This window comes from Antechinus flavipes, chromosome 4 (assembly GCF_016432865.1).
Source record: "Antechinus flavipes isolate AdamAnt ecotype Samford, QLD, Australia chromosome 4, AdamAnt_v2, whole genome shotgun sequence".
Classification (NCBI taxonomy): domain Eukaryota; kingdom Metazoa; phylum Chordata; class Mammalia; order Dasyuromorphia; family Dasyuridae; genus Antechinus; species Antechinus flavipes.
Window position 1 is genome coordinate 47242542 of NC_067401.1, and position 25997 is coordinate 47268538.

Here is a 25997-nt window from a genome sequence, read left to right on the forward strand (position 1 = left end):
TAATAGAAGCACTAATTGGGAATAGAGAAGAAATGGAAGCCTTTTCTCCAATTGAGAAAAGGCTGAAAAAACTATATGAACATAATGGAATATTACTATGCACTAAAAATGATGACTATGAGGAATTCAGAGAAACATGGAAGGTCTATTTGAACTGATACAAAATGAATACATAGCACTAAAAGAAAAATATAATAATTATAACAATAAGAGCACTTATACAGTGTCTATTATGTGTCAGATACTATGTTTTACAAATATCATCTCATTGGATCCTCAGAACCACTAGAGATGGATGCTGTTATTAACCTCATTTCACAGATGAAGAAATTGAGGTAAATTGAGGTTAAATGAGGAAGTGTAGGAGCCTAATTTTAAACTCAAATCCTCCTGGCTCCAGGCTCCTTCACCATCTAGCAACTTCTAAATATAACCAATCTACATACACAGTGACTTTTATGATTTAAGTGCAGGTCTCACTAGAAGAAATAGCTTTCAGTAGCTGAAAAGTCAGTGAAGATCCTCGGAGGACAAATGACAAATGTCCTTCTTCCCCCATGGCAGAAAGGTAGAGGGCTATTAGGAAAGAAAATTGGCTATACTACAGAAGCTTTCATTGTCTCTTCTATTTTGTGTGATTTTTTTTTCTTTGATACAACTTGTTTTTTTGGAGCAGGGACTGGTTTATTTCTGACTTCCTGTCCCTAGAGACTAGTATAGTATTTGGCACAGAATCAGTGCTTAATGCTTGTTGGCTGATTTGTCCTGAAGAAAGGCTCCAGTGAAGGGAGGGACCTGCTTTTGAAATAGGCTGCAAAGAAAAGAGGCATCAATAAAGTTTCTTGAAAAACAACAATAAATTCAAGGACTGGATTCAGTGACTTCTAAGGTCCTTTCCACACCTAGTCTTCCATGATTCTAGGACATGTTAATAAGTTACCTGTACAAGGTCACATGGGGAAAAAAAAAAAACTGGAACTAAATTTAGAAGAGAAAAATTATTAAACAACATTCATATTCCCAGATCACTAGAGTTTTGAGAGTCCTCTGAGATCATCCAATTGAACCCCCTCATATTTGCTCAAATATGAGCAAAGTGAGCCTCAGAGAAGTTAACTGACCTGCCCATTTTCATAAAAGACAATGAGTCAGGATTGAAACTTTGGCATTTTACGTCTAGGTCAATGTTGTTTCCATAATACTATGAACTTCTGAACTTGTTTTTCAAAGACTTTGGAGTTAAACCAGTTATCAAGGTATCCATAATAGTGTCTACCAAGATCTATTTTGTTTATAAATGAGTCTAAAGGTTTACCTGCTAGAGCCCAGTAGGCAGTACCCAGACATTCATTCAATAAAACAAAAGATACCAGCGACATCCCTCCATTCATCACTCCCACGAGAAATCGAGATATGGCAAAGAACTCATATGAGGGGGAAAATCCATTTGCAATAGCAAACAGGATGTCAAGGGCAAAACCTAAAAAAAGCAAGGAATAATATTCAGTTACTAAAAAAGGTACAACAAAACAATATTTGATGATATTTTATTTTATCTGTTGCTTTATGAAGAGAGTCCTTGAAAATACAAATGTTCTTAAGCTATAGTCTTTTAAGTTATATCTTTTTCATATACTTACTAAGAAAATACTCCTAGGAAGAACGGAAACTGACATTTTAACTATTAGAGAGCAGAGGCTAGCACAAATTCTAAATGATCTACACCAGATAGTCTTTATAATGAAGAGAATATTGTATTTGGAATCAGGAGACCTAATTCAAATCCTTAACTTTCATTTATTACCTGCATCTCTTAAGTGAGTCACTTTATGATATGAACTATGCCCAAACAGCTATAAAATCATGCAGATCCTTTGACCTAACAATACTACTATTGTCATGAATCCCAAAAGAGATAAAAAAAAGGAAAAGGACCTATATGTACAAAAATACTTATAGCTCTTTTTTCAGGGCAAAGAATTAGAGATTGAGGGGATGCCCATCAATTGGAGAATGGCTGAATAAATTGTGTTATGTGATTATGATGGAATACTATTGTTCTATAAGAAATGATGAGCAGGATGCACTCAGAAAAAAAACCTGGAAAGTCCTCTGTGAGCTCATGCAAAATGAAATGTATTGTGTACAAATTAATAACAGTGTTGTCGGATGATCAGCTGGGAATAACTTTGCTATTCTCAGCAACACAATGATCCAAAATTATTCTGAAGAATTTATGATGAAAAATACTATCCACACCCAGAGAAAGAACTGTTTGTATTTGAATACAGACTGAAGTATACTTTTTAAAAACTTTATTGTCACAAAATTTTATTTGGGGGGAGGAATCTATGTTTTCTTTCAAAACATTATTTGTGTAGACATGTTTTGCATAACTTCACATATGCCTTCTCAATAGAAAGTAGGAGGATGGGGAAGGGGGAAGAGAGAGAATCTGAAACTCAAAGTTTTAAAAATAAATATAAAAAACTGTTTTATACATAATTGGGGGAAAACACATATACACATATATACAGACACATACACACACACAGAGAAAGAGAAAGAGAGACAGAAAGACAGACAGACAGACAGAGACAGAGAGAGGAAAGAGAGACAGAGAGAGGAGACAGAGCACACACACACACACACATACACACACACACACAGAAAGAGAGAGAGAGAGAGAGAAAGGAGGGAGAAAGGGAGGGAAGGAGGGAGGGAGGAGAAAGTCACTTTACTCTTGTTGGGTCTCAGTTGCCTTAACTACAAAATGAGGTTTTTGGAGTAAGTGATCTCTAAGGTACTTTCCAGTTCTAAATTCTAAGATCTTAGAATTCTGGTGTTTATTCCTTTGGTTACCACATAGCAAGAGAACTTGGCAGAATTCTTTGTAGTCTGTTTAAAGAGAGCCAACCTACAAAGGAGGTAGAAATTTAGCTGAAGGTTGAATGCAGAATATCTCATTATTCCACTGGGCCTATGGGAAACTAATTTGGGACAGCCATTTCATCTTTCTTGAACCTAAGTTTCCTCATCTGTGAAATAAGAGACAGAATACAACTCTGAGAATATATGAGATTCTTACACTAGAATTTAGTGGCGAAGGACAAAGATAATGTTGAAACTTAAGATATTTGGTCTTGGTAAGTCAAGCTATAAATATCTGGCAAAGATCAAGTCTGGTTGTAGTTTGCCTGTCAGATACAACCAATACAAAATTTTACACTTTCTAAACAGTTACCCAAAGAACTTTAAGCAGCACGATGGAAAAGCAACATAGGACTGCCATGAAACTTGGGTTTTATCAGGATTGCAATAACTTACCTGTTAGATAGACCTTTTTCCTTCCCAAACGATCTGAAAGTTGTCCAAATGTTATCACTCCCACGAATACACCACTGAAGAAAAATGAGCTGGCTACACTCACTTTGTATGACTTGTTGGCAATTAGGAACCACTAAAAAAAGGGGAAAAAGAGGCCTTTAGGCCAAGGGAAAAAATGGTTGCATTGAATCAGTCATTAAAAGGCTGCATGTACAGTGATAGCTTATATACCAATTTCCCCTCAAACATAGCTTATCATTAACTAGACTGTAGAATAATGAATCCATCTCAGATGCTATTCAAGATTCAAGATTCAACAAAATATTCAAAAAATTTTAAAATAATGCTATTATAAGAATTTTATAGTCATTCAAGCCCATATAATATGGTTGGCCCATTTCTTCAGTAAGCTAATGGCTTTTACAGCTCTCAGCTACTTTTGGACCATAAAAATGAAAGGGAAGAAAGAAATCCCTATTCTCAGAGAGCCATCATTATCTAAGACTACACTTCCTAAAGAACTGGGGTGAGTAGTCTCAGGGGTGAGTAGAGAGTTGAATTCCTTCTATCGCCCTTCCTGAAAGCAGCCAAATTGGTTGAGAAAGTTGACCCTTTCCTTTTGAAAGCTTCTATTTTCCCAATTGAGTTCTTTCCATCTGGCTGAAGCTCAGCAAGCATTCTCTCTGTGTGTTTTCTGTGGCTTATAGTATCGACTTAAAGCCTTAGCACATAGTAGGCACTTAAGTGTTTATTTTCTTACTTCCTTCTAGACAGATGGACAGTTAGACTGTCACAATAATTTCTGTGGCCCTGGTTCTTTTCTTTGAATCGTCATAATTAAGAAAGGAGGTCAACAAGATTTTAAGTTACGTGCCATTTACTAGAGATCAGTCTTTTGCAAATCAGACTTCTGACAATCTCCAGCCAAAAAAAGTCTGCATTCTTGAAACAGTCGTCACAAATTCCCTTAATCAAAACCACACATTTTATTGCTCATTTGAAAAAAGAAACTGCTGGAGCAGAGTTAGGAGATTTACAATTTCTTCTATAAAGAAAACTTTTTCTACTAATGCAGAGGGGCATATCATCTGTTAACTACTCAAATTTCAGAGAGCTGTCTGGGGCAGTTCCTTAGGAATAAACAACTTGTCCAGATTCGCAAAACAATGATAACAATAACATTTATGCAGAACTTTGAGGCTTGTTGCTATTATTACCTTCATTTTACAGGTAAAGAAACTCACACAGACAGGTTAAAGTGACTTGCTCAGTATCACGCAACTAGTATGTAATAAGGCTGCATCTGAATTCAAGTCTAAATACAGCACTCTCTCTAGTTCACCACCTAGCTGCATGAATCAGAGACAATAGATGAACCCAGTTTTCTATTATTTTAAGACTGGCCCTTTTAAATACCATACTTTGCTGCTTCTCTGACATTTCGCATGAGAAAATTGGCATTAATTAGGATAATAAATATTTATCAGATACTTATTATGCACTAGGCATTGTGCTGTGCATTAGGATTGTAAATATAAGCACAAAGAATGACAGCTCTTACCTTCAAAGAACTTATATTCTAGGGAGGAAAAAGAAGGCATCTATAGAGAGGTATTATGGGGAATTAAGGAGAGTGAGAAGTTTAGTCAGGAGGAGAATGAAATATGTTCGATTTGGGCCCATCCCCCAAGTGAAACTCATCACTGGGAGAAGATGGAGAGGGAATTGTTCCTGGATGAGAAGGAACTGAGGGAAATTCCAGAGTAAAAAGTCAGCTAAGACCTGATAGACATGTGTAGAGAGTCAGATGCACAGCCAGAAGGGAGAGGAAGCATGGCTAGGATGGCACCATCCCCAAGGTGGAGGCTCCCAAATGGAACTCACCGATCACAGAATTTCAAAGCTGGAAGGGACCCAGATACCTTCCAAGTAGAGAACTTTCCAACTGGTATTATGGACTATGAAAATATCTAAATTTTCTATCATGGACTTTATCATTCTCTATAACCTTAGTACAAGAGTTCAGGAGCCTGGGACCACAGACAAGTAATTAGGGAGAACTAGAAATGGGAAGATCAGAAGAAAGGGGAAAACTTGGAGGGGTAAAGGAAAAAGAATAACTTGGTTTAAGTTTATTAAATTTAAGAAAGTAAACGTCTTTGGTAATAATGTTTTTTTTTTCTTTTTAACTAGTGTTAGATCATGAGCCAACTGCTAGGAAAAATTGATTTGATTAATGTTTTCAGTTCTATAGATAGGTAAACTGAGGCGTAAAGAGAATAATTGACTTGTCCAATGTTTCATAGTGGTACCAGTCCAATATTCTTTCCTTTATGGAATTAACAAAAAGTCCCTCAAAAAGATTTATTACAGAGCACTAGCCCTTTAGTCAAGAAGACCTGAGTTCAAATATGAACCCAGACACTAAACACTTCTAGCTGTATGACCCTGGGCAAGTTACTTAACCCCAAGTGCCTCAGGAAAAAAAAAATATTTGTTACCTTGTACATGTTTAACCATATCAGATTGCTTACTATCTTGGGGGGAGGTGGGAGAGAGGGAGAAAAATTTGGAACACAAGGCTTTGCAAAGATGAATGTTGAAAACTATCTTTGCATGTATTTGGGAAAATAAAATACTATTTTTAAAAATTTGGTTACCTAGTTTACTAAATTAAAAATAACAAATGACACTAGAAGATGGACAGAATGTTGCTCAAAACAGGATGAAATCTTTTAAAGAGAAGGATAAAAAGTAAAAAGGAAAAAATGTATATTACTATTCAATACAAAGGATGCTTCTCAGAAAAAGGGGGAGAGAGCCTGGACCTGAGATTTCAGGGATTAGAGAACTCCCTCATTCTGGAAGCTGCCTCGCCCAGGGCAGGTTTGTAACTTCTCCGTAACTTATTGTTTTAAATTGCATAGAAAACTAACAGGTTCAGTGACACCTTGAACCAGCTCAACAAAGTCAATTGTTCAATTTTCCACATGAGCATTTAAACCCAAGATATTAGCAAACACTAAAAATCAGACTTTGTTTTGCTGGTGTTCTAGACCAGAGGAGCCACAGGCCTCAACAAACATCCTAGCGTGGCTGGAACCACAGTTACAATGGTATTGGGAAATGTTTAACAAAACAAATTAAAATAAAATAATCGTGTTATTTTGTGATTTTCTAAGTCAATATGCCCTGGGAGGGATCTTTTTTATTTAAGTTTGACACAACTAGTCTAGGATTAAGAAAGTCATGGAGAAAATATTAATACAATAGATTAACTGTGTTATGCATATACTTTATTTTTTAAATCAGTATACCATTGCTAGGGTTGCACAATTAGTTATGTGTCCCAAGGAGGATTTGAACTCAGATTTTCCAGGCTCCAAAGCCAGTTCTCTATCCTCTAAAGCCATGTTGCTCATAATGGGATCATCAGAAAAGGTCATGTTATGATGATGACCTTAAGATGCAGGGAAACCAATGTCTTTATCCAAGAAAGCAGGGAAATATGTGATATATTTTAGGAAAAGCTACCTATCAAAAATCATTAGGATTTTTTAAAAGCCATGGCCTTGAAAGGATAATTCCAGTTGTATGGGAAATCTGAATGGATTTTGACTTTGGAAAAAACCAAACACACGTCAATCATTGTTCCCTTTGCCAGAGGAAAGAGATGTTGTTTTTACTTTTGAAAATCTCCAAATCAAATGTGCAGGATAAGTTGTTGTTTTTTTTTTTAATGATCCTAATGTTTATTTGATGATCCTAGTGTTTTTGGACTCAAATCAAAGACTTGGTTTGGCAGATGCTGACTGTTTTTTAGAGTTAAAATCTTCATGCTCTTATCTCTTTTAAAATATAAGAAATCCACCTCTTTGTTATTGCACTATAAAGTTTGCAGAAGGCAACTAAATAGTTCAATGGATAGAGCACTGGGGCTGGAGTTAGCAAGACTTTTAGACACTTATTATCTGTGTGACTCTGGGCAAGGAACTTAAACTCTCTCAGCCTTTATGCATTGGAGAAGGAAATACCCTAACCCACTCCTATATCTCTGTCAAGAACACTCCATGGACAGTTTGGTCCATGAAGTCACAAAGAGTTGGAAATGACTGAACAACAAGTTTTGCAGAGGCTATTCTCACAACAACTCTGCCATCTTGATGGCATGGATATTGTTACTGTTGCTTCCCCCTGGGAAATGTCTGTGGTTACATGGCAAGTAACAGGGCAACAAGGTAGCACATTTAATGTACAGGGTACCAGACTGCGGTCAGGAAGATCTGAGTTCAAAGCTGGCCTTAGATATTTACTAGCTGTGTGACCCTCAGCAAATCATTTCACTCTGCTAGTCTCACTTTCCTCATTTGTCAAAGGAGCTGGAAAAGGAAATGGCAAAACACTAATATCTGTGCCAAGAAAACCCCAAATGGAGTCAAAAAGAGTCAGATATGACAAAGAACTGAATAACACTAAGTACTAGAGCTAGGATTCCAACTAAGCCTCTTGGCAATAATAATATTAGTAATAACAATAAAAATAACAACAACACAGCATTTAGAGAGCTCTATAAAGTTTGCAAAAATTCTGAGAGGTAGATGATATTATCTTCAAGGAAACTGAGGCTGAGAGAGGGTGAGTTCACACAGCTAGAATGTATTTAAGGCAGAATTGGAACTCAAGTCTCCCTGGCTCAAAGCCCAACACTATTTTGCATCGTACCATCTAGCTGCCTTAAAGCCACTGCATGAAGCTCACATCCTAATGGGGTTCCAAGAGTAGTTTTGCTCCATGGACTCTCCAATTTATGGATGGATTGTCTTCCAAATGTTCTTTTTGTAAGTCAGAATGGAATTCCCCAGAGAAACAATATCAACACTGTAAATGAAGCATGATGTTTGATGGCTATTCCTAGAGACATGAAGGACATTGGATAGAGCACTGGACTCAAAGTCAGGAAGACTCATCTTCCTATATTCAAATCTGACCTCAGAGATTTACTAGCTGGTTGATCCTGGGTAAGTCATTAACCCTATTTGCCTCAGTTTCCCCATCTGTAAAATGAGTTGGAGAAGGAAATGGCAAACCACTCTAGTGTCTTTGCCAAGAAAACCTCAAGAAGGATTACAAAGAGTCACAAACAACGGATAAATACCTAAACAACAAGAACAGTTTCTAGAGAACCGAACCCACCCTGTGCAATCATGTTTCTTACCAGAGGACTCCAACAATCTGTTATTCCATCAGTATTAGTATTCCCAAATTGATGCAGATTATAGCACCTCTGCATTTTGAGAGGTTTTTGACAGTTTGCTACAGGTGAATGACATCACCTTGTAGCCAATCCAGTGGTGGGGTCAGGAGATCTAGCATTGGATCCCACCTTCCATACTTACTGTGTGGTTTATGTAAATCAATCAATCTCTGAGAGTTAGCTTCCTCATTATTCCCACCAGAACATGCTTGCATGGACACTATGTTCTAGCCAAATTGACTCACTTGCTGTTCTCTGAACTCAGAATTCCTTTCTCCAATCTCACAGGCTAGATAGAACGCCTACATTGAAAAGCATGAGCTCTTTCTTAATGGAAGCTTCTAATCCCTCTATGTGTTAGTGCTTCCCTCTCTTCAATTTCTTTAATATATACTTCTTTGTTTGCTTGTCTATATCTCTCAGTAAAGTATAAGCTTCTTAAGGGCAGGGATTTTCTTTCATTTCTGTACTTTTATTGCTATCATCAAAATCCAGTATACTCTGTCCATAATGGGCACTTACTGTTTCCTGAATTACATTGAAATGAATTGAATTTTTAAGATTGGAGAAATAATATCTGTACTTTTAACCTCCCAAAGTCAAAAGAAAAACTATGGAAACCAGTAAAGACCCATATAAAAGGGATAGATTATTTTTCACTTAGACATTAGAGAAAGTCAAAGGAACCCAGATGTGTTCATTGTGGGTCTCTGATTACAGAGTGAGAGAATGGAAAGAACAAACATGTTTGAAACCCAGCTCTGCAGTACAGTGAAAACAGCTCCATCTGTGGCATCATAGGACCTGAATTCAAATTTGACCCCTGACACCTGAAACTGCAAAGTTGAATAATTCAGAGAATAGCAAGTGAGTTAATTTGGCTAGAACATAGTGTCCATGCAAGCATGTTCTGGTGGGAATAATGAGGAAGCTAACTCTCAGAGATTGATTGATTTACATAAACCACACAGTAAGTATGGAAGGTGGGATCCAATGCCTACACTGTCTTTGCTTTGATGTTCTCATCTATAAAATGAGGGAATTGGACTAGGTAATCTCTGAGCTCTAACCTCTGTGACTTTGGAAAGTCACTTCTCTAAACTTCAGTTTTCTCATTTACAAAATAAGACTATTCAAGCTCTAAAATATATAAACCCTGGTCTTAATTGTTCAGTGTTGCAGGTTCTAAGACTATAAATTAACAAGCCAGTTGCCCGTCTATCTATATTCACAAAAAAAAGGAAGGAAGAAGGAAGAGAGGGAAGAAATGGAAAAAGGTAAATTTTTTAAAAAGAGAGGGAAGGAGGAGAAGAAAGGGGAAGGGAGGAAGAAAAGAATGGAGGGAAGAAGGAAGAAAGGAAAAAGAAAAGGAATAAAGAAAAGAAGGAAGGGAGGAAGACAGGAAGAAAAGAAGAAATGAAAAAAGAACAAAAGCAAGGAAAGATGGATGAATGGAAGAAAGGAAGAAAGAAAAGAAAGAAGGAAGGGAGGGAGAAAGAAAAGAAGAAAAAAGAAAGGAAAGAAGAAAGGGAGAAAGAAAAGAAGGAAGGAAAGAAGAAATTCTAAACAAATCTTCTAACTTTTGGGACAATTCTTTGTTCATAATGCTGCACTTTAAGTTATCAATCTTATTTGATCTTCCCAACAAACTTGTGAATTATTACTCCCATTTTATAGATGAGTAAACTAAGATTGAGAGGTTAATTACCCAAGTTCACATAGCTAGTGAGTATCTAAGTCAGGATTTGAACTCAAGGCTTCTTGACTCCAAATCTAATCCTCTGTCCCCTGTGCCAGTTACCTGATATCACAGGATGGTGAATTAAAAACATCTCCCGAGGAGTCATTTGGACACCTCACCTGGTGGGGAGATGGTATGGGTTGCAGCCTATGACATTTTTAGAAGGCCTGACCAAGATAGAATGGCACAAAATTCAGTCTGGTGATGTATGGTAGGTATGGTGATAAAGGATTACTTCTGGTAATTTTAGAGGGTTTTGGTCCCAAAGCAATGAATATGACTGGGGTTTTGGTTTTTATGGTTTTGGCTATTAAATTAAACTATAGAGGGGGAGAAAATCCTTAAATTCTTAAAATACTAAAAGAATGTGCAGAATGATAACAGTAAAATTTTAGGATCACCAGAAAGTGGTACATAATTTCTTCATTTATATGGCATGGACAATCCCAACTTTATTGATATTTAGCCTCGCAATACATATAAAAGTGATTTTTTAAAAAGCAAATTAACCTTCCCAGTTCTTTAACTCAACCTAACATTTGAAATGAGCAGAAATCTAAAAACCTAGTTTATAAGCCTATTGGATTTCAGATGACAGATAGGACAATGGAGAACTAGATCACCCATTCGGCCACCATCTTTTCTAGAAGACCAGAGTGTTGGAAAAGCCCAGTGAGAATGCTTACTTAGTACAAGTCTTAGAAGGAGAAAGATAGAGAATTCCTTATAGGGCATTACATGTGGACAGCCTGATTGTAAAGACCAGGATGGATACCCAACTGTTGTCCTTACTCATTTAATATTTCAGCCTCTTGCCTTATCAAACCAGAAGGCAATAATAGCCTTGGAAGTATTGTTTTTAAAATAACTGATGAAATCCCAAATTGGTGCCACATGCAACAATCACACAACCCAATAAGTTTCAGAATTCGGTTAACTCTTCAGGATGATAAGCTGGTATGGCTAATAACTTCTCACAAACACAATTCTGGGTTTTTCCCAACTGACATTTTCTCACTAGTGTATTGGATACTGGCTCTGTTGCAGATACAGAAAAATTCAAAATATCTTGGCTGAATTGTGGCCCCCCTGTACTGTACTTCCTGTAAGGATATCTGAAACTGACTCACTATGGGAAGATCTTGCTAAAAGAGAAAATTGGGCAATCGGGGGCCTTCTGTGTTGAGGAAGTCGTTGGACAGGGTATTTCAAGAACAGTTTCATGGTGATTAACTAACTTGCTCCATCTCTGTGTAGTTGTCATTCTGAATTACCACTTAATGGGTGAAGTGTGCAGGCTATTACAATCAGTAACACAGGCATAAGGAAGCAAGACATTAAAAAAAATGAGCTTCCAAAGCAATTATTGCAGTGGATTTTTCAAATAGTTTTTATACTCTCTCTTTTGACCCTGGGGTATGGCTTAGGGAAAATATATTAATCTCAAGATAATAATCAGTCCATTTCAGTTCCACATTATCCACAATGATATTAAAGAATCCAACCTTACTCTTTTTTGGTTGCAAACATTAATTAAGCATGATAATTGTGTGTCTCATCGATGCTTGGTACTTTCTGAATGAGTCATAGCTCAGGGAATAATTTGAATACAGCAGACAGCAATTTGCTACATAAATTCACCCCAATGGCTATTAGAAGCTCATTTCAGAATAGTCAAGCCTGCCAGTTTATAGTCTCTCCAGCATACAGTATCAAGTTAATCACATCTGCATCCCTTTTTCCTTTGCCCCTTCCTAAAACATTCTTTAAGAAAAATGTGTTCAAGGTCTGACATGGACATCGCGTGAAGAAGGGTAGTTTTGAGTTTCTCATTACTTTTCATTACTTTCATGAGTTGTTCAATTGTGTCTGACTTCATGACCTCATTTGGGGTTTTCTTGACAAAGATACTAGAGTGATTTGACATTTCCTTCTATAGCTTATTTTACAAATGAGGAAACTGAGGCAAACAAAGTTAGGTGACACTAGGGTCACACAGCAATAAACGTCTGAAGCCAAATATTAATTCAAGAAGAAGAATCTTCCTGACTCTAGGTCCCAGACTCTATCCACTGTTTAACCATCTGCCACTTTTTAAAGTGGGACCCTCTTAAATCCAAAAACCTTCTGAAGAGTCTACACAGACATCTATTCCTTGGGGTTTCAGACTGATAGTTTGACCACTGGTCTTCTGTCCTTTCTATTACCATTCAAACAATAGAGTCATTTCTAAATCCACAAACACTGCCTATGTGGCAAATGTTCCATTACCAGTATGGTGGTTAAATCCTCCTCCCAGGCTACACGCCATGCTGGAAGGCCATAACCTTTATAATATATAAGTTAGGGGATTAAGCTGAGCAGTTCTGTGGGACCACAGCCACAGTCGATATGGAATTGAGGCTAAAATAATTGTGTTCTATTTCTAATTTGAGACACAGGTTAATACAAATCAGGAAAACCTGAGTTCAAATTCTGCTTCAGGTACAAACTGTATTCTCCTTGGCAAGTCACTTAACCCTGTTTGCCTCAATCCTTATCTGTAAAATGAAACTAATAATAGCACCTACCTCCCTGTGTTCTTTGGAGGATCAAAATATATTTATAAAGCAACTTGCAATTCTTAAAGTGGTACATAAATGCCAGTTGTTATGATAAATATATTCAAGAAAAATAGTTGTCATAGCAATGTGTGGGGTAAATTGTTACATGTGAAAATATGAAAAGTATATCCAAGGAAACAAAAAACAAATTAAAAATAAAGAATCTGTCAGGCTACGTGGAAATTTCAGTATTCTCTCATATCAACTTCTACAGATTTCTGTACTTCCCTTTTTTTTTTTTTCCAGTCAATAAATGTTTCTGGACCTCCTATTCTGTGTATAGTGATGCAATAAACAATGTAAGGTTTCCAGGATCCACAATCAAGGAACTTCTAATCTTGTTAAAGGGCTAGAAAACTACAATTCAGCTTTTGTCTGTTTGCCCTTTTCTTTCTAGTGAGAAGAAAAAAGAACACATTTTAGATAGCATTTTCCCATTCCTCGTTGAATTGGACCAGTTTGAAGAAGGCCATGTTGCTATCGGTATTTCTCAGTTGGTTGTGAAGCCAGAAAGACCTAATGAGCAGGCCTCTAACTATGGCAGAAAGGGCAAATCACAGAATCTCTCAGCATTTTTGGCAACTCCTAACTAAAGAAGGAGCTAACTCAGACTGGTAGAAGTTGTTCCTCCCCAGGAGTTCCCAGCTCCAGAAATATACATCCACTCTCAATTACTATCCCCACTCTCCAAATAATAACAGCACAGCTTCATTATTATTTTGACTATTATTGATGATGATTAGGATGATCTTTTGAGGTATCCCTAAAATTCAGGCAAATAAAATTCAAAGAGTAGGTGACTAAGGACGAAGAAGCCAATTTATTAAAGTGATCCAACTACTCTATTTCTTCTTCACTTCCTCATCATTTACCTCGGAGGCAATGGAGGTGAAGGTGCCGCTGAAATGGACGTGCTTGTGCATCTCGCTTCCATTGGCTGTCAGGAACCATTCCCCAAAGGCTTGGTCTTCAGTCCTTGACTGGTTGCTATGGCTTTGATTAGGCAAAAGCTCTGCCAGGTCCCAGTGGTAGGAAGGCGTTGCTCCGACCAATGCAATAAGGATCGCTTCCGTGGCAACATAAAGCTAGCAATACAGACGCACAAAATTAAAACATTCCACAGAAAATTGCCATTCACCTTAAAATTTTCATTCTCATGAATTTACACTCTTCCACTGGATGCATTTTTCTGGCCAGTGTAGTTAATGATGCTGTATAAATTATACCAACACCATCACCATCTTATGGATCTTGAATTTTATAGTTTTTTTAAAGGGCTTCAAGGAAATACTGCTTTATTTGAGCTTCTAGAAGGTCAGGAAAGTGAAAAGGATGGGTGTGATACTAGCTATCACTTTAGAAGTCTGAACTTGCAAGACTATTACTTCCCTTTTTTTAATAATAGTTTTTTTAATATATACAAAAATAGTTTTCAACAGTCACTCTCTCCTAGACAGCAGGTAATCCAATATAGATTAAACATATGTTTCTAAACATATGTTCACATTTATCATAAGACTGTCAATTCCAAGGCTATTACTTCTTTTTAGATACTTTGCCCAAAATCAAGATGCTCCAAATTCAAATCAAATTCCACTGGGTGGACACTTTCACTTGGGCTTCAGTCTCAAAGTTCAAACAATCATGTTTCTTATATGAATGATTAATTTAAGTCTCAAAGAATAGAATACTTTCCTGTTCATCTAAAAAAAATAAAAAACCCTATAACTTTGTTAAATAAAACTAAGCATAACATTTATTAAATTTATCCATCATCATATTTAAATAAACTGTGTAATATTTACAGTAAGATTTCAGAAACTCAAATACCTAAGTAAATCTTTAACTTTTAACTGTTTGTTATGAATTACTGCTTACTGTATTCCTTGTTTCCCTCTTATCTCAGAAAGAGTTAATTTACGTTACATCTTTTCTGAATTCTCACAGACTTGCTAGAGCTTATCCTCAATTCCAATATCCCTATGTCAGCTTTGCCAAATTCCACTCCTACTTTTTTTCTGCTGCCAATTTCTTTTTCATTATAACAAGAAGATCCTATTTCTTCTTTATTAAGGGAGAAAGTCTTCTAATTTTCTGTTCTCCATCCACTCTTGACAAGCTGGTCCCAATTTCCCTTTCTAGCTTTTTATGCATCATTCCTCATCACAAACAACATGGTCCAAATGCATGGGGCTTCTAACAGAAATTTAACATTGCTCTGCATCTCCCAGTTTTGTTTTATTGTCCCTCACACCTGAGATGCCAACTTTACTGCCTCTGCTTCAAATCTCTGGTTACCTTCAAGACAAGTAGAATGGCAAGAGCTGGCTTCTTAGGCAGGAAAAAGCAGGTTCAAATATTACCTGACTTATGCTGACTCTTAGCGAGTCACTTGATTTCTTAGTATCTATTTTAAACAATTTTCTAGGACAGAAATGGTAGTGAAAGTACCAATCTGAATCAAAGGAAGGAATTTCTTAGTTGAGGAGCTAATTAAACTAATGAACTTACAGGTATATTTTCTTTCCCTATCCTTCCTATGCAATGAAGCACTTATTTGATACAGTAGACAAAACATTGGGCCTCAAGTTGGAAAGATCTGAGTGTAACTTGAGCCTCACATACTTACTAGCTATGTGTCTCTGGGCAAGTTACCTAATCCATCTACCTCAGTTTACTCAATTGTAAAAGGCGGGGTATTAAAAAGGGGGTATTCATAGCATCTACCTTTGCAGAATTCTGAGAATCAAATGGGATAATTGTAAAGCATTTAGCACAGTACCTGGTGTATAATATGCTGTCTATAATTGTTTATTCCCTTTCCCTTCCCTTCTTTTAAGACTCAATGCAATTCTACCTTCTACATGAAAACTTTGCTCATCCTCCCATCTCTTAGTACATCCCCCTCCAAAATTTGCCTTGTATATATTGTGCATATACCTACATATGTATATTTATCTCCCTGTTTATAAGGAAGTTCCCTGAAAGAAGAGAAGGCTTGGGTCTTGTATTTGTATCCCTAACAATAATCATAATCATAATCATAATCATAATAGCTGACATTTACAGAGCACTATAAATGTCAGCTATTATGATTATGATTATTATCTTTGCACCAGGTGCTATGCTAACAACTTCTTTACAATTATCATACTATTTGATCCTTAAAAGGATTCTGAGAGGTAAATGCTATTATTATTCCCATTTTACAGATGAGGGATAAGAGGTAGACAGAGGTTAAAGTGACTTGACCAGGATCACACAGCTGTTGTCTTAAACTGGAGTTGAATTCAAATCTTCCCTACTCTAGGTCCAATACTCTGTCTCCTGTGCCACCTAAGCTTTCCTAACACAGTACCTGGCACACCAGGCATGCTTTAGCATTAATAAATGCTTATTGATGGATTTTCCTCCCTGTGGGCTGCAGAGAAGGAAAATACCAAGCAGCAATTTACAAGCCTTTGTGAATACCCAGTGTTCACCTTACTCCAATCAAAACAGAGTATTTTGCTGCTACTGCCTTGCTAAGAAATGCCTTTAAATAATTTCTCTGGAAGTATACATCCAATCATTCCTGCCATCAATGGTTCTATCAGTGGGTTCTCAGCACGCATGGACTTAGACTGCAAGGAATCTTCCCTATTTGAATGGAGCCATGTCTTTAATCACAAAATTTGTCCTTTTCAAACATTTTTCAATGGCACAATTGAGTGTTTTGAGACACAATAGAACACATTAAAAAGCATTTATAAAGCATTTACTACATGGCCAAGACCTTGTGCAGACCTGGGAATACAAATATAAGCAGAAAGACAGTCCCTGCCCTCAAGGAGCTTCTATTCTATTGGTAGAAGACAAAACACAAAAGAATGGTGGAAACACCTACAAGCACATGGTAGAGAAATTTAGAAGAACCAGAGGTGAAACCTGGAGAAGAATGAAGATAGGGCAGAACTAGGCATCCTTCTTCAAATGGAAAAGGACCAGCCAATCAGAGGACAAATAATAGGAAAAGAACATCATTTATTTATTGATTTATTTATTTTTATTTTAAACTTTATTTTTCTTTCTTTTTTAGTATGAAGCTTTTTATTTTCAAAATAGAGTTATCAGCATTCACCCTTGCAAAACCTTGTGTTCCAAATTTTTTCCCTCTCTTCCTCTCACATCCTCCCTTAGATGGCAAGTAATCCTGCGTATGTTAAACATGTGCAAAAGAACATTGTTTATTAAGCACCTACTATGTGATAGGTGCTTGCTAGAGGCTTATTGGAAGAAGAGGCTGCAGGAGAAGAGGCTATTTTTCAGTGTGAGAATTCCAGAGGTAGAGTGAACTTTCAGGGAGAAGAGGTTTCTGAGACATGATAGAGAAAAGAAGAACTGAGTGTACAGCCTAGAAGAGAATTAATTTGGAGTCAAAAAATATGGCATCTCTGGTACTACTACCATGGGTGACCATAACAAAGTCACCTTCTTCTCCTTGGTCCTCAGTTACCTTTTGTTTAAAATGGGAGGTGGGGGGGGAGGATGAGAATACATGATTTTTGAGATCTTTGACACCTAGAAGTCCTGTGATGCTATGGAAATTTTAAAACAATGATTGGTTCTTTCTTTTATTTTATCATGAATTCCTTTGGATATCTGTAAAACACTCCAACTCTTAGCTCCAAAATTTTTTTCTGGCTATCCTCCATGTTTTTCTTTGCTCTGACTACAATCCTCCTCGGCTACCTTTTGAGTTCTAACGAAAATCCCATTTTCTTAGGAAGCTCTAAATCTTCTTAATTCTAGTGCCTTCCCTCTTTTAATTATTTCCTATTTGGCCTAAATATAACTCATTTTGAATGTACTGTTGTATCTCCCCCAGTAGATTGTAAACTTTTTGAGGGCAGGATATTTCTCACCACTTTTTGAAACTCCATTGCTTAGCACAGTACCTGGCATATGATGAGTGCTTAATAACATTAATTATTAATAATGATTGATATTCATTGATTGATGAAACCTATTAACTTTTTCAGAATATATTTTTTTAAATAATTGAATTTCAATTTAATTTGAATTTAAATTTCAGTTAGAGGTTAGTGAAAAATAAAGATGGTTTTTTTTTCCCTCATCAAAGGTCACAGACCCCCTGAAATCTATCTAGAGGAACCAAGTTAAGAATCCTTACTTTATAAAGAATTATAATGAGATTTCTGCACTGTAAATATCATTTCAATTTTACTGATGAGAAGAGAGATACAGAAAAGTGATGCCAATAACAGGGTCAGGATTAAAAAATGAGGCTTCAGGACGCCTGCTCTAAATACCTTCCACAAAGCAGGTATATAAGCTATATTTAGTTTAGTTTGTTCTTAAGCTTAGCCAACACACATGAACTATTAAGCTAATAATACCAAACTCTGGACAATGTTTGAGTTCACTTGGCTCTAAGAAAAGACATCTTTTTCATGAAACAGATGAAATGGAAATTCATGTAGCTTGTACAATATAACTTTTTGATCAGATGGCCCCCTTGATAAGATCTGATCACATCTGAAATTTACCATGTGTTCTGCTATCTGAAGAATAAAAAGTCTATTTTATAGGGCAGTGATCCAACTGTTAAGTGAAGTTTTTGTTTTATTTTGTTTTGTTTTGTTTTAAGGCAAAAGAAGAGTCATTTGTCATGTTAAGAGAATGAAACTGGCCTGGAAAAAAAAAAGTCATGATGTGATAAGTAATATAACATAAGGCTAATGTAAACCACAGTAAGAAGTATTTTCATAATTAGCAGTAAATCTAGAGGAATGAAAAGCTTATGTAGGTTATTCTATGGCAGCAATTTATTACAAAGGAAAAAGAAAAGAAAATGGCTTCTCTCCATACTGATTCAGAAACCTATAAAAAGCTACAACATAGGGAGGGGCCATTTCATTGAAATATTCAAGAATTTAAAATTATAAGTATAGCAAGATCACAAATAATCACTCAACAAATATTTGCTAAATACCTACTATGTGTCAGCTGTTGAAGATGCAAAGATAAAAATTAGACCATGTCTTTCCTCAAAAAGATTACATTACATTATCAGAAATATGTACACATAGAGATAGACACAAAAACAGTATAAATACAATGTAACTTTTAGCAGGGAAATGCTGGAGGAATCAGGAAAGACTTCATGGAGGAAGTGGCTTGAGACAAGCTTTGAAGAAAACTAAGGATTTAATTTGTTTATTTGCAAGGCATTTGAGGTTAAGTGACTTGCCCAGAGTCAGTCACATAACTAGGAAGTATTAAGTGTCTGAGGTCATATTTGAACTCATGTCCTTCTGACTCTAGAGCCAGTGCTCTACCCACTGCACCATACAGCTGGCTCCAAATCATGGATTTTAGAAAGACAAGATGGGACAGGAATGCATTCCAGACAAAGGGGAAAAATATGTTGTTGCAAATGCAAGGAGACAGGAGATATATTGTAGTGTGTGACAAAGAGCGAGGCTAATTTGGTTGAGCTCAATAATATATGAAAGGGAAGGACCAATATTCATAAGACTAGAAATTCAACTTGAAGCCCAAAGTAAAGGGTTTTAAATGCAAAGGAATTTAGATTGTAAGCTTCTTGAGGGCAGGGACATTTTTTTTTAATTAATTGTATAGTAGGACAGTACTTGGAACTTAGTAGATACTTAATAAATGCTTGTTGGATTGAACTGGATGTCCAGCAATAGGATTAACATTTGCTCCTATTGGTAATAGGAAGTTACTAGAGTTGACTGAACAGGGAGAATGGCATGGTTCTGTCTGTGCTTTAGAATATCACTCTGGCAGTTGTACGTCAGATGTGTGTAGTTAGAAAAGGAATTTGAGGCAAGGACACCAATTAAAAGGTTATTTCGATAGTCAAGGCAAGATGTGTTAAAAGATGGACCTAAGCAGACCAGCAGTTCTGTGAATGGAGAAAAAGATCTGAGAGAATATTCTGTGTATGGAAACAGAACTGATAGAACTTAGTGACTGACTAGGAATGAGGAACAGCAAAGTGAGCAAGAATGAAGAGATGAATATGGCTTTGCGGTCATGAACCTAGTGACTGGAAGGAGAGTGATATGTTTGATAGCAATAGGAAAGTTCAGAAGTGGAGACAGTAGGGGGAAAGCTTATGAGCTCTGTTGTTGAGTTTGAGATGTCCAAAGGCATCTGACAATGTGGGGGTATGGGAACAGAGAGAGGGAGGGAGGGATGGGAGAGAAAAAGGGAAGGAGAGAGAGAAGGACGGAGACAGAAAGAGGGGGTTAGGAGGAGGAGGGAAAAGGAGGGAGGAGAAAGGAGAAAGGGGACAAAGAGAGGGAGGGAGAGAGGGGAAGTAGGGAATAGGGGAAGACAGAGAGGCAGAGGGGGAGACAGGGGCAGAGAGAAAGACAGAGATAGAGACAGAGAAAGAGCTGGACAGTCAGAGACAGAGAGAGACAGAGAGATATAGACAGAGACAGAGATAGAGGAGAGGAGAGAGAGGAGAAGGGGAGAGAAGAGGAAAGACAGAGGGGCAAAGAGGTAGAGAGAAAGAAAGACAGTCAGAGAGACAGAAAAAGATATGTAGACTTGAGAAATAGAAACAGAAAGACAGAGATAAAAAACCCAAAAGAGTTGGACTATATGGTCTCTGAGGTCCTTTTGAGCTGCAAAACCATAATTCTATGTTCTTTTGAAAGGATTCAGGAAGGCTTGAATCCCAGAAAAGAGTATTTAAGGAGTTCCCTCTTTTTCAAATTTAGTTCAGTTGATTGAGTCTACACAAACACTGAAGATAGTAAGAAAAAGAAAAGTTAGTCTTTGTTGTCAAGGAATTTAAAGTCTGATTTCATGTGCCCAGGAAATGAATTACTAGTTACCCATTTTCTCTGTAATGCTAACTAAATAGGGAAAAAGGTAATTTGTCCTTTTAATACTGAAAAAGGCCCATGGGCCTTTGAAAAAACCCCAAACTCACACTTAAGTTTTAATTTGCTGTTCTCACCTCAATTTACATTCCTAGATTTAGTGAAGCTTAGGTGTCTTCAATCTTTCCAAACAACAGAAGTAGAGGGCAGTCCCATGAGGGTAAGGGATAGAAAGAGAGAAGAAAAGTTCCAAACCTGTGGATATTAATAGGGATCCATTAAGACTTCAATAATTGAACCTAATATTATAGACTTAAAATGCACAAAGGGACTTAAGGGGCCATGTAGTCCAGTTCCCTCATTTTATAGATGATGAAACCCGCTTTGGGTTTAAAATAATGTATCATTTCAGAAACCCCATGGATAGAAAGACCTGTGAGCACATAATATATGGATGGTGCTGTCTTTCCTTTTTTATTTTTGAATTTGTTTTGGGATAATTCACATACAATTATCTAATTTTTTTTTTTTTTTTAGTTCAGAAGAGAGGAGATATTATCAAGTCTAGCTCCTTCATTTTGTTGGTGATTAAGCTGAAGTACAAAGTGATGAAGTGACTTGATGGGAGTCTTGTAGCTATTCAGGCAGAGCCAGAAATCAAGATTTTAAACTTTCAGTCTAGTATTTTCTTTATAACATTAGGCTTTCTCTTCTAGCAATTCTTGGTTATTCATAATAAATTTTAAATTACCAGACCATATCCCCATCTCACCTCTCTTACCCATTCAGTATGTTTTGTCCAGACTGCCATTTTGCCAACATTAGGGAGATTCCAGTATCAGAAAGTTACTATTTAAAATTTTAAAAAATACTTTAAGAAATTAAAGACAACACTGGGAAGTGGGAAGAAAGCAGAATTTAAAGTCAGGAGTTTCTATCGTCAGCCCTCAATGTTTCAATACAGAACAGGTTCTGATCTGCATTGCCAAAAGAATTTTCTCCTCATGCCAATATAATAACAAATCTGGTTGGTTCAGGGAAAAAAAAAGAAATAAAGCATACTGCTACTATCAGGATATCTAGGTTACTTTTATATATACATTAAAAATATTATGGGAGACAGCTAGGTGGTGCAGTAGATAGCACCAGCCCTGAAGTCAGGAGGACCCGAGTTCAAATCTGATCTCAGATTTCCTAGTTGTGTGGCCCTGGGCAAAGTCACTTAACCCCAATTGCCTCAGAAAAAAAAAAGTATGTGGTGTGTAAAAATGTTTGTGGCAGCCCTTTCATAATGGCAAGAAACTGGAAACTGAGTGGATACCCATCAACTGGGGAATGGCTGAGTAAGTTATGGTACATGAATGTAATGGAATATTATGGTTCTATAAGAAACAATCAGCAGGATGATTTCAAAAAAGCCTGGAGAGACTTAAATGAACCAATGCTAAGTGAAGTGAATGGAATCAAGAAAATGTTGTACACAGCAACAAGATTATGTGATGTGATAGACTTAGCTCTTTTCAACAATGGAGTGATTCAAGCCAATTCCAATAGACTTGTGACAGAAAGAGCCATTTACATCCAGAGGTCTATGGGGACTGAATGTGCATCACAATATAATATTTTCATCTTTGTTGTTGTTTGCTTGTTTTTTTTTCTTTCTCACTTTTTCCCCTTTCAATCTGATTTTTCTTGTGCAGCATAACTGTTTAGGATAACTGCACATATTTAACCTATATTGGATCACTTGCTGTCTAAGGGAGGAGGAAAAGAGGGAGGGAAGGAGAAATATTTGGAATATAAGGTTTTGCAAGTGTGAATGTCAAAACTATCTTTGCATGTATTTTGAAAAATAAAAAGTTATTATCATTTATTAAAAGTTAAAATTTAAAAATTTCATTTGGGAAAATTTTTATATCAGATTTTCAGATAAAGTTTAAATATCTAAGATATGTAGACAGCTAGCAAATATATAATATTAAACCAGTGTCCACAGTAGATAAGTGAACAGCTATGAATAAAATCAGTTCTTGAAAGAACTACAAACTATTGACAACTCTGAAAGAATCCTCCAGATCACTAATTATAGAAGAAATGAAAACCAAAACAACCCTGAGGTTTTCCCTAACACCAGAAAACTGTTAAAAATAACAAAGAATGGAAATAATCAATATTGAAAAGGTTACTGAAAGATAGGTATACTATCATATTGTTGGTGGAGCTATGAATTAGTATGGCATTCTGGAAAACAATTTATAATTATATAAATAAAATAACTAAAATTTCCATGGTCTTGGTCCCAAATAATCCTAGGAATCTATCTAAGGAATATGTTGATAAAAAGAATAGTTCTATGTACACTAAAACATTTATAGTAGCCCTTTTATGATAGCAAAGAGATCCTCACTGATTGGAGAATGACTAAATAAACTGTGGTATTTGAGTGTTATAAGAAACAAAGAATCTGATAAATTCAGAAAAGCATGGAGAAATTTAATGATTAGCTAATGTAGAATGAAGTAAAGAAAATCAAGAAAATATATAACTATAACAATGTAACTGAAAATAACCATCATAAAACAATGGAAAGCATAGTACTGTTTATTTAATAAGAACTTAATAAATTCTTGGTCCTTAAAAATTAATGTTTCAAAATTACAAAAGTACAAAAAAAGAATAAAAATAAGATACTTTCCCCAATTCCTTTACATAGATATGTCTATATGGAGGAAGAGGGGGGAAGCCTATCACTTCACATTTTCTTCAGGGTTTTAATCATTTGTTTAATTCTCTGGGATATAAGAGGGAGAAAGATATAGGGAGATATTCTAGCAAATAAAAACAAATATAGAAATAAAAACTTTTAAAAAATTATCTTTACTCTTTACTTGTTCTGTCACTTAAACTTGGTTAAAAGAATACCTATTACTACTGATCATAACCCCAATCTTTAGATATACCTAAAGACTTCTTGCAAAACAACACAGATCATGAAAATTAAATAAAAAGTAATAGAATACAAGAGGCAAGCTTTTTTAAAACTTAAAAACACCACCAAAAGATAAGACAATATCCATGTATATTACTATTCTCTTTTTCCAAACTTGGTGAAATATATTATCCAGCATTTTTTTTTTTTTTACTTTCTTTACCAGTTCAGCTAATGACATTTTCTAAATTACTCATGAAGGATGCCAAGTACAGCATGACCCAAAATTAATCAGCAGGACCAACATTTTAATTAATCTTGGTTAAATGATGACATAAATAGGGCATGGTGGGTTCACTGCATGAGTACTCAACCACAGTTCCCATCTTTAATTTAGCTCATATTTAAGAGATCTTGATGAACAGTTATATGGGTTAAGAGATGGTTAGGTCACCTCCCCATCCCTAAGGATGAGAAATAGGACTGTGGGTAATAACAGAAAAAGGCTGCCACCTCCAACACATTCCATAGCCATATGGGTTAAGTCATTTTGATCACTTAACAGGCATTTTACCCCTCTGGGTATTACTTTATTTATTTACAAAAAAGTGAAAATAACATTATATCTAATCTACCTCACAGGTCTGTTGGGAGAAAAGTATTTTGTAAATTTCTCAGCACTACAGAAATATGATTTGAATACCTTACTACCTGAGTATGTGTGTGCAAATAGTTCTACCTTTCTAAGTGGTAAATCTCTCAGCTGTAAAATAAGGACATGAGATGATACACTCAAAAACTACTTTCAATTCTGAATCCTATCAATGTTTATCACCACAAGGCTACCATGATTCCTCTTCCAATCTGGAGGGGTGGTGGAGCATTGCTCCAAACTTGAGATCAAAAACTTCACAAAATTCCAACCCTGTCAAGAGAAGCCTTCTTCGCCTTTTCTCCCTAGCAACTTGGGATCTGGGTCTTCAGCTATCTCTATAACAACACATATTTAGAGGACTTTCAGCATCATTTAGTCCAATCTCCTTTACTCTCTCATTTTACTGTTGAGTAAAATGAGACCCAGGAAAGTCAAATGATCTGTGAAGATCACAAAAATAATAAGTGGTAAATTCAAAATTTGAACTTGGGTCCTCTCTCTCCAGATCCAGCATGCTCCAGATTGCCAATGGTTTGCCCTTCCTTTAATACCCATCAACTTGACCAACTGTGATGGACTTGGATCTTTTCAACAATGAGATGATTCAGGCCAATTCCAAGAGATTTATAATGGAGAGACCCAACTGCATCCAGAGAGAGGACTATGGGGACTCAATATGGATCACAACATAGTATTTTGTTGCCTGCTTGATAGTTTTTTTCATTCTCATTTTTTCCCCCTTTTGATCTGATTTTTCTTGGGTAGCATGATAAATGTGGCAATATGTTTCTAAGAGTTGTGCATGTTTAACCTATATTCAATTAATTGCTGGAATACAAGGTTTTGCATGTATTTTGAAAAATAAAAAGCTATTATTATTTTTAAAAAGAAAAAATGAAAGAATGAAACCCATTAACAGAAAGAAAACAAATTACATTGATGATTGGGTCTTCTCTTCCTATACTGTAATCATAAGAAAACAAACAAGATTAATAAAAACTCAGATATCATTAGAGGTTGATACAGCAGAAGTATTCTCTCTTGAGTCAGGGAAGCTGAGTTACTTAGTACCTGTTAGACTTGGATACCAGAATGACAAGCAATGCCACATAAATAGCTAACCGCACACTTCCTTGTATTTTTCCTTGAATTTGATTTGACAAGCCTTTATGTGACCCAAAGTGGGAGGAAAGCAATAAAATCCCTAGAAATTTGGGGAATAAGCCCAACATGCTCTCAAAACTCACCTATGATAAATGGTTTGCTTCGTCTGTGGCTCTTCCAGAAGGACCCAGAGGCAGAAAATGTTTGCAAAGCACACACACATACCTTGGCCAACACTCCCGTCTCCATATGAAATGGCAATAACGCAACACATTTTGTCCATATCACTTATCCCTGACTACGTGACTATTTTCTGGCATTAGCCTATATAAGTGTTTTCATGTATCTATATTCTTCAGTCAATCGTTTCTTAGGGTACAGTAATATTCCATTACCTAATGGAATTTGAAACAAAGGAGTATGTCCTGCGTTCCATTGTTCTTCACATTCATATATGCAGGAATTGTGCATAGTCCAACTAGATTTATTATTTTCCTGCCTCTGTGTGTGTGAACAGTG

The 25997-nt window shown here is 36.2% G+C and overlaps 1 protein-coding gene across 1 annotated transcript in view; it reads right to left on the minus strand.

The window, feature by feature from the left end:
• Window positions 1-25997, minus strand: part of SLC22A15 (solute carrier family 22 member 15) — a 90973-nt gene that overhangs the window by 59714 nt on the left and 5262 nt on the right. Inside the window, exons 2-4 of the mRNA XM_051992935.1 lie at window positions 13798-14010; window positions 3328-3460; window positions 1316-1480 (exon numbers count right to left, since the gene is read on the minus strand). Coding sequence (XP_051848895.1) covers window positions 1316-1480; window positions 3328-3460; window positions 13798-14010 — 511 coding nt within the window. The remainder of the gene's footprint in view (window positions 1-1315; window positions 1481-3327; window positions 3461-13797; window positions 14011-25997) is intronic.